At 35.3% G+C, this 12650-nt stretch overlaps 2 protein-coding genes across 3 annotated transcripts; one reads left to right on the top strand and one right to left on the bottom strand.

Annotated features, from left to right (window-relative positions):
• The first annotated feature begins 2032 nt into the window (after positions 1-2032).
• Positions 2033-4034, top strand: LOC120197909 (exocyst complex component EXO70H1). The gene has a single exon (XM_039199304.1). It carries the CDS (start codon positions 2073-2075, stop codon positions 3933-3935), a length of 1863 nt encoding a protein of 620 aa, XP_039055235.1. The 5' UTR covers positions 2033-2072; the 3' UTR covers positions 3936-4034.
• Positions 4035-5010: 976 nt separating this feature from the next.
• LOC120197957 lies at positions 5011-10685 on the bottom strand. 2 transcript variants are annotated; one of them, XM_039199355.1, is made up of 3 exons: positions 10386-10685; positions 9866-10208; positions 5011-5658 (listed from the first exon to the last, which is right to left on the bottom strand). In XM_039199355.1, exons 2-3 carry the CDS (start codon positions 10168-10170, stop codon positions 5109-5111), a joined length of 855 nt encoding a protein of 284 aa, XP_039055286.1. In that variant the 5' UTR covers positions 10171-10208; positions 10386-10685; the 3' UTR covers positions 5011-5108. The 2 variants fall into 2 exon arrangements, with proteins under 2 accessions (XP_039055286.1, XP_039055285.1); XM_039199354.1 differs by lacking the exon at positions 10386-10685 and having other exon boundaries at positions 5014-5658; positions 9866-10279.
• Between the last annotated feature and the right edge of the window lie 1965 nt (positions 10686-12650).

Below are 12650 nucleotides of genomic sequence, written 5' to 3'. Positions count from 1 at the left end.
AAAAATAATTAATGATTAATTAATCAATATTAGAATTTCTCGCAAAATCGAAGACTAATCCGTATATTTAATTAATTATGGAGTGAGGGGGGAAAAGTGTCACTAAAGTAGTCTCTATGCTATTTTTGTCACTAATCGAAGACTTTATTTTTGTTAAGATAATCTCTATGCTATTTTTATTTAAAAGTATTAAGTTATCCTTAATTTATGTTCAATTTTATTATTAATTATTTATTCCATAATTATAAAAGATAAAATATATTTTTAATCTCTTATATTTATATTTCTTATATATTTAATCATTAATATTTAAAAGTAAATAAAAATTTATTATTACTTGGAAAAAATTAATCATTTACGTTTTAGATTCTAAAGAGTGAAATTCATAAAAATATATAAATATAAGAGGTTAAAAAGTTATTTTACCTTTTATATAACTGCTAAGTCAACGTCTAATAATAAAACAAACAAAATTAGAGAAATTAAATATATAATTTAGAAATTAAAATATATAGATAAAATTTAAATTTTAAAATAATGTAAAAAACCTCTAATATATTTAAACCAATCTTCTTGTCTTTGGTGGAAAGGACCAAGTGGAGATGAATGAAAGGAGTCGTCCTCTAAAATTTTTTATTTTTTTATATATTTTTCATTGATAATTTTTTTGATTTTTTTTATATATTTTTCATTGATAATTTTTTTTCTGTAACATAAAATCTTATGTTTGTTTTGATTTGGTGTTTGAAATCGAATTGTATATAAAATTAAGTCAACCATTTATTAGTCAAAAACTAAATCTTACAATACGTGTCTACGTATTTTCATTCCTTCATCCTTTATTATTTGTATTAAATTATAACTCAAAGTGTTACTGGAATAATAGTTTTTAATTGCCAATCATTAGTTTAAGTGGGTTTAAATATATAATATGTATCATTTTAATTATATTTATATATATTAAAATATTATGATAAGTCAAATGTATAATATGTTTTAATTTAGTTATATTTATGTATATATTAAAACATTAAAATGGTAAGTAGAACCAGATCAAAACAAACTCAAATAAGAAAATTTATCTATGCTTCAATTTAAGAATTTTTAAAGTGGATGTCAAATATGGTAATAAGGTATAGGATGAGTTAGTAGAAGTTACAGGGATAGTAATGGGATGAGTTTTTTGACATATCTGAATTTGATATAATTTTTATAAAATTTGTTTCTAACTTTATTTAAATTACAATATATTTTTTTAATTTTATTAGAATATAGAATTAATTAAATAATATATTTTTTAATTTAATAACATTAAATTAATATAATATTATAATTGTAATACTTACACATTAATATTTTACATGCACCTTTTTATTATCAAAATCTAATTAATAATATATAAATAAATATCAAAATTCGTAATTATATCAAATTTAGACGAAACATGTATATTTTAAACCATAATCTAACTCGATCTGACTAAACAAATCAAACTTAAGATTTTATCCGACCTTAAATCTAATTTTTCTTAAGAAACAGAAAACCTTGATCTATCCATTTGAAAATCATCGGAGTATAAGTTGTTCTATCATCCTTAACCATTCAAAGAGTGAGAGGAGTCCATTCCCTCAAAATTATGGTATAACAATACTTTAGATCTTTCTTAATTTAAATATTAATTAAATTAAATTTTAAGTTTATATACTTAATAATTTAGTATTTTTTTCTGATGTTAAATAATTTTTTTTAATATTTTATATCTGATCTTAATTGTATCTTTAACATCAAATTTAAATATTATTTTACGTAAATATCCGAAATGAAAAACTTGTAATAGAATCTAAAATTTTGATATTATTTTATAAATCTGGTATGCTTATTCAAATATATAAGTCACCAACATTTATTTTCAAACTAAAACATTCAACACGGATTTTATAAGTAAACGGTATAAACTTGCTGCTTCATTCGTCTATATAACCCGTTTGCCCACAAATGAAAAATAACACCAAATCCAGCTTCCTTCTTCTTCAATCTCTCTCCTGTCCTCAAGGTTCGAATTTAAAAAAAAAATGGTGTTATTTCAGACTGCAAACAACCACAATCATCTGAACATCCCGAGAAAAGGGTTGTCTCCACTTTCTAAAACACCCATTCCCACCTTTTCTTCTCCAAGCTCCCCAACTCCTTCAATGGCGAAACAAACCATTCAAAATGCTGAATCAATCATCAAAAAATGGGATGTAAACTCTTCTTCCTTAACCAGTGTTACTCCTCTCTTTCACCATAACAGGAAAGAAGCCAGAGAGTTTCTCAAATGCGTTATGGATCTTCGTGGATCCATGCATTTTCTCGTTTCTCAAAATTCATCTCCTCACGACCTCGTTCTTGCTCAAAACCTCATGCAAATCGCCATGAAAAGACTCGAGAAAGAGTTTTATCAGATACTGGCTTCGAACCGTGAGCGGCTCGATCCGGAATCGGTCTCGACGAGTCTTTCGTCCGATGGCTCAGCCAGTTTCCACTACGATGATGATGAAGACGAGGTTGATCAGCTGAAAATAGCCGGTGAGTCGATCAGCGAAGTGGAGAGAGTTTCAGCATTAGCAATGACGGATTTGAAGGCTATTGCTGAGTGTATGAGCAGTTCTGGTTATGGCAAAGAGTGTCTGAAGATCTACAAGTTGTTCCGGAAATCAATAGTTGATCGAGGCTTATATCTTCTTGGGATCGAAAAGTTCAAATCTTCCCAGATCAACAAAATGAATTGGGAATCACTCGATTTTTCGATCAAGAACTGGTTGAATGCTGTGAAGATTGCTGTGAAGTCACTCTTTAATGGCGAAAAAATCCTCTGCGATCATGTTTTTTCGGCATCTCAAACTATAAGAGACGCTTGTTTTGCTGAAATAACAATGGAAGGAGCCACGAATCTCTTCAAGTTCCCCGAAATCATCGCCCAGAACAAGAACTCACGGCCGGAGAGAATTTTCCGACTACTCGAACTCCACGGAACAATCTCCGAACTCCGGCCTGAGATCGAATCAATCTTCAACGTCGATTTGACCTCGGCCATTAAATCCCACGCCCTTTCATCACTGCAAAAAGTTGGTGACTCAGTTTTCACATTGCTAATCAATTTCGGATCATCAATCCGAAAAGACTCGTCGAAAACACCGGTTCCGGGTGGAGGAATTCATCCCCTCACCCAATCCTCTATGAGTTACATATCTTCCCTGTCGGATTACGATCGTATTCTCTCCGATATTCTATCGGTTCATCCGCCGGCAGAAAACCCACCATTTCCAGAATCCTATTTTAACAATCCGACCGCCATCGAAGCTGCTCCGATCCATCTTGCATGGCTTATATTGGTGCTTTTATGCAAGATCGACAGTAAAGCTCAACAGTACAAAGATGTCTCTCTTTCATATCTTTTCTTGGCAAACAATCTTCAGTTCATCATTAACCAAGTTCAAACAAGTAACCTTCAACATCTTTTGGGTGATCAATGGCTGTCCAAACATACCCAGAAGATCAAACAATATGCTTCGAGCTATGAATTGGTAGCCTGGAATCGGGTTTTCAAAACTTTACCCGAAAGAACAACACCAGAACTATCGCATGAAGCAGTCAAAGACTGTTTCAGAAGATTTAATGCTGCTTTCGAAGAAGCTTATATGAAACAGATTTTGAGGAGTGTACCAGATGGGAAGTTAAGGGATGAATTGAAGGTTTCGATTGCTGGGAAACTTGTTCCTGTTTATAAGGAATTCTACGAAACGTATTCGAGGATATCGAATGGGGATTTCGTAAGGATTTCGCCTGATGATTTGGGGAATTATTTGTCGGATCTGTTCCATGGAACTCGGATTTCATCGAGTTCTTTGCCATCGCCATCTTCGTCTCATTCAAATGGCTGTCTTCTTCGGTGAAAGTGACAATTCAAGAACTGTGAATTCGATGTCTGGTATACAAAATCTGTGGAATATGTCTCCTTTCTGATGTTCTTAAATGTTTTAGTTTTCTGATCTGTTTTACGAAGTTTAGGTTCTGATTTATTGTTTTACATTCAGAATTTGGGTAAGGTTATGCCTCGAAATGTCAAATGTCTAATAAATAAAGGATAAATATCAAATTTATATAAGAACTTTAATTTAATTTATAATATATTTGTGATATATAAAATTTGATTTTACGTACTAATATATTATAAATTTAAAATACATGTTAGGAAACCTTCTAAATTTTAAAATATTATAAAATTAAAATGCACGAACCAAACCACAGAGAGACTTGTAACCAGAGACATACATATAATTTTATGTTAGAGGAGTGAATTTATAAAATTTTAAAGGAGATATGAATTTATAAAATTTTAAGATGGTGAAAACATATTTTTAACCATAAATATAAAGAAAATATCTAAAATATATATAAATTTAAATTTTTTAGGGGGAATGACCGTCATCGCTTGCCCTCTATAGGTTCATCTTTGTTTGTTATCCTTATAAATCCTAGATTCAAGCACCAAAAACTATAAAAATTTTTAAATTTTTATTGTGAACCGGTGGTGTAAAAAAACAAATACAACATTAAAATGTTTATTATATTTAAAACCCGATAATCATTAAAAAAAATAGGCTTGATACATTAAGCATTAAAAAGTGACATGATTCAATAAAAAGTTATCACGTGTCGAAATAACTAAAACCAATAAAACTTTTAAAATATAAAACAACCAGAACTTATTTTTAAAAACTATATATATTTAGAAATTATAAGAAGATATCGAATCTGCATATAAATATAGATTAAATGTGCAATGTAAAATATAAACTTCAATTTGATAGAATTATATATGACTTTAATTTGATTTAATTACACATTAAATTTTGATTTTGATTTAATTATACATACATATTTAAAAATAAATTTATTTATTTTTATATTTGATAAACATAATAATTTATGCACTTGAGGTAAATATTAGATCAAAATATAAAAGTGTGGGACACAGAGACGCATACAACGAGTATTTTGGGAAAAATAAAGAATTCGTGAAACGTAGCTCACAACAAAGAATACGAGTCTAGAAGTACAAGTCCTCAATCCTCATTGGCCGCAATGATTTCACTGAGGCTCATCCAAGATTTTCTCCTCCTCTTACCAGAAGCACCAACTGTTTTTCCCACATCAGGTGTCATCGGAATGTTTTCCTGTTCAACCGGTCTTTTCGACCCGGATTTGTTCCTATTTCTCTTTTTCAAATCCAACAAAGTCCTACCTCTACCTGGAGTCACAGGAGCATCTGTGTTCGGATTTTCAGCAGCAGCCACTGCAGGTAAACTTGTTAATTTCATCTCATCAGTATCATCTTTGTTTGTTTCTTCACCTGAACTGATAATAGCCTTCAAATTTCTGGACTTGACAACTTTGGGTATCGAAGATGATGTTTTTGACTTGGGAGGGTACATTTCTTTCATGTGGCCCTCTGGAGTCCCTCGTTTTAGATTCCGATGCAAACAGAAGTGACAGTTGTAGACCACGGTATTCTGTGTCGAAATATAGGGTTTCTTACGTCTATGCCTTGCATTGGCTCGATTCTTTTCGATGCGAACAGTGCAATTAAAGGCAGGCTGAAGAATCGTCTCACATCTGCAAAACATTAAAGTGAAATCAAATCAAATCAAATTCAACTCCATACGCTCCACTGCATTTAACATGACAATAGAGTAAAACAGTAAGCAAAATTATCAAACTAGTTATTGAACTAAACAATTAGAACCGACAATCTAGATAGCATCTTATACCCATATTCTTCATTTTTCTCAAGTGTATCGATGTTTAACATTTATGTCGGACACATATTTGGACATGAGAGTAAGATCCTCAAATATATGAAAAAACTTGGTGTGGGGGGGATTAAAAACATCCATATCCAACGAGTTATCAGATAGGCTGGACAGCACTTCTCAAGAGAATTTCCCCATATCTCACCCCTCCCCAATGCCCAACATTATTAAGAGCAGATTCACTTAAGCAAAACCACTTGCAGTTCAATTCAAAATGAATGATCAGTAACTAAACCAGCACCAAACAAACTTGAAGTATGGAATCAACAAATAACTGTTTTTCAGTAATCAATTTCTCGTCACAAACGCATCTAAGTACTCGATATCAAAGCCTAAAGTTTTAACAGTAAAAAAATAAGACCTATCTAGTTGTTGAGTCAATTGCATTCTGTTGTGGGACTCAATGCTGGCACGATACATATGAAATAGGATTGTAAATGACACTTGTGCTCACAAGCTAAAACATTCAAATTCAACTTCATCCTTGTTGAGTGGAGTTCAAACTACGTAACGAACCAAATTCAAATATTGTAACACGATCCAAATAGCTTGTGAACCTAAATTTTTTTTATAAAAGTTGGAGGTCTCATTAAAAACCCCCTTCGTATTCTTCCACATACTTAGAAGTACGTTGAAGAACATTGGAAGGAAGAAAAGAGTGCCTCATAATTTATTAATCAGAACATCAAGTACATGTGAAAACACCCAATACCCTCATACGGGAATATACACCATTACAAAAACCATATCACCTAAAAATCTCCCATCGTCAAACAAAAAGCCCCAAAGACAGTAACCCGATTTCTAAAATACACCACAAGTTGCAAAAGAACATAACAAAATAAAAACCAACACTTGAAACCAAAAAAACTAAAAGAAACGCCTCTGAATACAGCTTTCGAACAGTTACGATCTAATTTAAGAAACAAGTTCTAATGAAATATCGCAATCTTCAGGGACTCAAGAATTTGGTTTGAATGAAGAATCAACTTCATGCACCATGATTTTGAATAAAGTAGCACCGACCTTCAACTCCATCAACTCATCAATTCTCACTTGAGCCTTTGTGAGTATTTGAATTTTAGCCCGATCAAAGGACGACGGAAACTCACAACTGTTGTCAATTGCTAATAATTTGCCCCACTTAGCTGCAATGTTTTTGAAATTATCCAATTCCAAGCATGAAAACGAACACCTTCGCAAACTAACCACACGCGACGACACTCTACCACCAGACTCTGTGACCAAGTTTCAACTCTGGAAAACCATTTTGCAATAGTCTCTAATTTATCATCCTTTACGCTTCTCAACGAATCAGAGTCTTCAAAAACCATTAGAACTACATTTCCAGCAGCTCTCATTAGCATGAAACTAGCTAGTCTTTTGGCTTACATTTGGTTAGCAAGATCACCGATTTTGATAAAGTTCTTGCACCACCCCACAAGACAGTTACTCAACATGTGAAGTTTATCTTCGTCCACAACACCCTCAACTTCACAGTGTTTATTCCTCGAAACATCTTCCATCCCAGACTTACGTTGAACAACTGTCGAGGACTTTCTCCAATAAGACTGTCGAGGTTTATATTTAGCCAAAGAGACTCTAATTTTGCTGCCGTAAATATGAGCACCGTTCATCTTTGATATCGCTTTCCTTGCTTCTTCAATTCTTGCAAAGCGAATGAACCCAAAACAAACCCCTTTCGAATTTCTTTTTTTAGGAATGAAGGCATCAATAACATAACTGTGAGTGCAAAATAAGGATCCAAGTCTCTTCCAATGGATCTTCTCTGGTAGGTTTTCAATGAATAACGTGAAGCATCCACTTCTGTACACATTACTAACATTTGTATGGCCTTCCTTCCACCAATTATTAAATTCGAATCTCTCAGTTCTTGCTCTTTCACCAGAGTTGTTACCACTACACCCCTTTGTGCTGAACTCATTGATTCCATCGTGGACAACATCTTCAGCAGGTTGAGCTGTTGATGCCTCTACTAAAGCTCGCTTCCCAATCCCATAATTCCTTCGTTGTGAAGGAGGCAAACCTTCAGGCCTAAATTTATTATCCGCCTTTCTGCTGGCCAAAAAAGTCTCCTTATTCGCCGACGAAACGTCCAATCGGGATATGGTATGCTTGTCCTCACTCGACCTCGAATTCTGCATAACACCTCCCATTGTACCACCATTGACAGATTCCTTCACAACTAGTGGATTCTTCCATACACGACCCTCAGCGAGAGCTTGCATACGATCACGGTAAATACTCGCAGTAGTAGTGTTATGCTTGGTAGCGATATCAGTTTCTTTGGGAATACCATATTGTGCCAAAAAAGAGTTGAGCTTGTTGTTGGTACTTGATTCCATTTTCTTGATCTGGATGTCTGTCCACGAGTCCATGTTAACAGCTTGAACGAACGAGATATGTATACCTAAGCCTTGGTGTTTGCAGGAACATTACGAGCACATGAAAACACCGTAGGTTACTGAAGCCCACTGTGGATTTTTATTTTTACAGTCAACACAAATTTTGTTACTCTGCCGAGATTGTAGAAACTGTAATTGGCTTGTAGCTGCCGACCTTGAAGCAAAGTTCTCGGAAGGAGCCTTTAACCTTAGTTTTGCCTCTCGTTTGGCTAAACCCAAAGGTGAGTGGGCGTAGAAACTCTCTGGGAAGAACATACCTCGGATCTGAGACGATCCCGCAAGGGATATAGATTTCGTAATTCCATAATTCTGCGAAGGAAGCAGTGGTAATGGCAAAATCCGTTAGTGCTCTCAGTCTCCATATATTTCTGCAGTGAACCAGACCCGAAGAAAATCTCAAGCTTGGTTTTAACGCCAAATCCGATATAACTCAAGCACACGCGTTGAAGATTGAACCAAATTCTCAACTCGGAAGGCAATTAAATTCAGATTATAACAAAAATCTGAAGCAAAGCAGAATTTGAAAACTGATCGGAATCCTTCTTTCTTCAAAGATACAGAGAATGCTCGGTGGAACCAACAAGGGCGGCAAAATTGAAGAATCAGTCAGCTTATGTTCATTGTGGAAGTATATCCTTGATGATGACTTCGAAGCGAGCAAAAAAGGAAGTCCCTGTGTTCAACGGGAAATACTTTCCGATGATACGGATGATATAGTTACCGGATTTATCGCGTCACTGACGGCGGAAGAACTGGAGGAGAACGAGGTCGGAAAAATCCTGGGGACAGTCGAGCCAGTGGTCTTGGTCTTCGATTTCAGTGTCGTGGTTGGAAAAGAAAGGACGGGATTCTATACCCAATTCGGAAGCAAGCACCGCCACTGAGAAATCATCATTTGACGAAATCCACGAACCTTTTTAATTTCCTGTCTGACGGGGAGAATTTCGTCTGAACGCGAATTTTTTCTTCTAGATCTACTCCGATTTATTTCGATTTTGAAAAAACCAACGTCCGATCTATGCTTGGGGTGAAGAGAGGATTCAAAAGGTGTATTTTTCTTCCTTTTCCGATGCCACCGAGCGACGGTCGGAGACTATTGACGGTGACTGTCGCGGCAGCGAAGTGGTGGCCGACCACTGGGTTTGAAAGGAAAGACGCCGGGGAGTGTGGATGTGGTTTACAAGGAATGGAAATTTGAAATTTGAAATTTGAAATCGCCTGAATTAGCTCTCACTAACAAAAGTCCTGTATAGTGTTTAGATTTGTCTTCGCTTGTGAACCTAATAAATTTTTTTTAATACATATTGTTGAATTAAGCTTAGCTTTTAATAGGTAAACGAGACTAATCGAGCAAGCTTGAGTAAATTTTTATCTTGAATTGAGCTCAAAGCTTAAAAGTGAAATTCAATCGATTAACTTAGAACCTCGAACTTAAACTTGATTTAGCTCGATGGCACCTCTAATTCGTAACCTCATAAATAACTTTTATACACCTATGCAAGTTAACTAGAACCAAATACAATCCAAAGGCAACCAATAGATCTCAAATTCTCATAACACAGTTCAGATCCAGAAAATACTAACCTCTGGCAAGGAAATAAAGAAGGATCATGGGGGATTGCCGAAGCTTCTCCATCAGCGGCCAACCTGTGCCCAAAAAAAGAAGCCAAAGAAGGGATTGAGGCTTCGCCACTAGCCCAGACGGCTAGGTTTTGCAAGTGCTCGTGTTTCAATGCAGCTTTGACGTTGGTGGAACCTCCTCCCCTTGTTTGCTTCTTGCCAGTCGCTTCTTCTCTGAGTGAGACCGTCTTTTGGAACTTCAACGGCGTGTTTGCAGCTCTTTTCAAGCCTCCGGCATCTCCACTACCACTTCTTCCTCTCTTTCCCATGTCTTCACTTTTTTTCTTCCTTAAGCTTCTGTTTCCTTCTTCAATTTCAGCGACAAAAAAAATGTAGCAGTGGCAAACAGAACAGTCAACAACATAAACTCAAGTTTAGGGATGAAAAAATTATAAAAAAAAAATTAAATGGACGAGCTATTGGCATCGATATAAAAATTAAAATAAAAGAAATACCTCACTACATAACTGAAACAAAACAATACCTTGAGAATGGTTTGACCATGGCTTAACATCGCTTTGATTTTGACAAAGAAACAAAGCTATAATGCTGGTTCTAAGGATTTCAACACAACGACAAGGGGGTCACGGCGTGGCGGCGCAGCTGGGGGTTTTGATATGGATAGACAGCAGATTGCGACAGCGAGCAATAAGGGATGGGCAGAGTAAAGTTTTGAAGGTGCAACACTGAAAATCAAGAACGACGTTCTCGGGTCGATGGGTGACACTGATGAAGGGGGACGATGTCGGTGAACAGGAAAAGATGATGACAGCGGCGGCGTTGGGTGTTTTTTTGGCGAATATGTTTTATGTTATTTTGACCTCAGGGACATCATATTCTTAAATGTAAGGATTAATTCTATAGTTGGTCACAGAGTTAACTATATATTCAAATTAGACCCTATTTTCCCGATTTGATTATCAAACTTTGAATTTGTCCAGTTTAATCCCCAAATAATATTATTAATATATGATTAAGTCCTTTAAAGTATAATTTATTACAGTTTAGTCCATCATAATTTGAGTTCATTTAAACTATTGCAAATTATTTCTCACACTTATAATCCTAGAATGAGATGTGATAGTAAAAACAAAAAAATAAAAAAGTAATGTACCGTCAAATAAGGACGTCATTAATTGATTAATCGAAATAAAAACCAACATGAAAGGATATATTTATTATTTTATCAATATACATAAATTAATTTTATCATTTTATAGATATATTTATGTTTATAACTATAGGATATATGTTTAATCACAATTCATAAATCCATTTTAACATGTTATTAATAAATTGGGAAGGATACACTGCTTGGTTACGTAAATTCTGCTCTCACTTCTGGATCCGTTGATGCAGAGACGATGAAAGTATATTTAGTGCTTAACCCAAAAGTTAACGCAGCAGACAGGATTACTTTATTTCGCCCGATCAGACTCTTTAATACTTATAAGATCTTATCGAAGACCCTCGTTCAACGTATGAAACCCATTCTTCAAAGATTGGTAGGGCCGTTTCAGAATAGTTTCTTGGCAGGCAGGAGTGTTACAGACAACATTCTAGTAGTCCAAGAAGCTGTCCATACGCTAACGAACCTACAAGGAAGAAAATGATCAATTATAATGAAAATAGACCTTCAAAAAGCTTATGATAAGGTCAGCTGGTCGTTTCTACTTAAAACACTACGAGATTTTGATTTTCTAGAGGAGTTTGTAGCCATAATAATGCATTGCGTGGAAGCCAGTACTATCGAACCATTATGGAACGGTGAAACGACTGAAAGTTTCGAGCCAGGACAGTGTCTACGCCAAGAAGACCCCCTATCACCCTATTTGTTTATCTTAGTTATGGAACGACTCTCACACATGATCGTAGAAAGAGTAGAGGACGAGGAGAGGAAAGCAATAAAAATATCTAGATGGGGTCCTAAAATCAGTCACATATTCTTTGCGGATGACCTACTATTATTCGTCGAAGCAAAAGCTGAGCAAATAAGTCGAGTAAGGGAATGCCTAAGGATATTTGGGGAGACTTCAGGCCTAGAAGTGAACCAGCAAAAGTAAAAAAAATTCGTGTCCCCAAACATCGGCAATGAAACGGCCAATTATTTAAGTGAGCTAAGCGGATTTCCCTTAACTGATGAGTTGGGCTTATATTTGGGCGTCCCTATTATTCACAAAAGAGCAAACGCAAACACGTACGCCCCTTTCATTAGCCAAAAGAGCAAACGCAAACACGTACGCCCCATTCAACGTGCAACAAAATAGACAGCATAAATAGGAATTTTCTTTGGGGTGGTGGCACCGAATATTCTCATAATCATTTAGTAAACTGGGACACAGTTTGTAAGCCAAAATCAATAGAGGGCTTGGGTCTCCGAAAAGCAAAGATGATGAACTTGGCCTTGATGGCAAAAAACGGATGGAGTATGCTTAAGCAATAGGACATGCTCTGGTGCAAGATTTTCAAGGAAAAGTACCTAATTCAAAAGGAATTTATGGAGGCTACTACCCAAGCTAATAGTTCTTCAACTTGGAAGGGAATCCTTAGCACACGACAGATCATTAGAGCGGGCAAGAAGCATCAAATAATCTCTCGGGAACAAACCAGATTTTGGTACGATTGGTGGGTGGGCGAAAATTCGTTGAAGAAGAGCTACCCAGAGATTGAAGTAAACAACAGGAACGAGAAAGTGGCTCTATTCATTACGGAGGGAAGAACATGGAAACTTCTAACAATTCAAAATTTG

Source organism: Hibiscus syriacus, unplaced genomic scaffold (assembly GCF_006381635.1).
Source record: "Hibiscus syriacus cultivar Baekdansim isolate YM2019G1 unplaced genomic scaffold, ASM638163v2 tig00117056_pilon, whole genome shotgun sequence".
Classification (NCBI taxonomy): Eukaryota; Viridiplantae; Streptophyta; class Magnoliopsida; order Malvales; family Malvaceae; genus Hibiscus; species Hibiscus syriacus.
Note: the sequence above shows the minus strand (reverse complement) of the source record. Positions and strands in the feature narration are given on the sequence as shown.

Bases quoted from the DNA above. Each gene is read 5' to 3' on its own strand.
- LOC120197909 (XM_039199304.1), top strand. From the start codon at position 2,073: ATGGTGTTATTTCAGACTGCAAACAACCACAATCATCTGAACATCCCG.
- LOC120197957 (XM_039199355.1), bottom strand. From the start codon at position 10,170: ATGGGAAAGAGAGGAAGAAGTGGTAGTGGAGATGCCGGAGGCTTGAAA. The intron at 5,659-9,865 runs GTTAGTATTTTC...AATGTTTTGCAG, and splicing joins TCTTTATTTCCTTGCCAGAG to ATGTGAGACGATTCTTCAGC.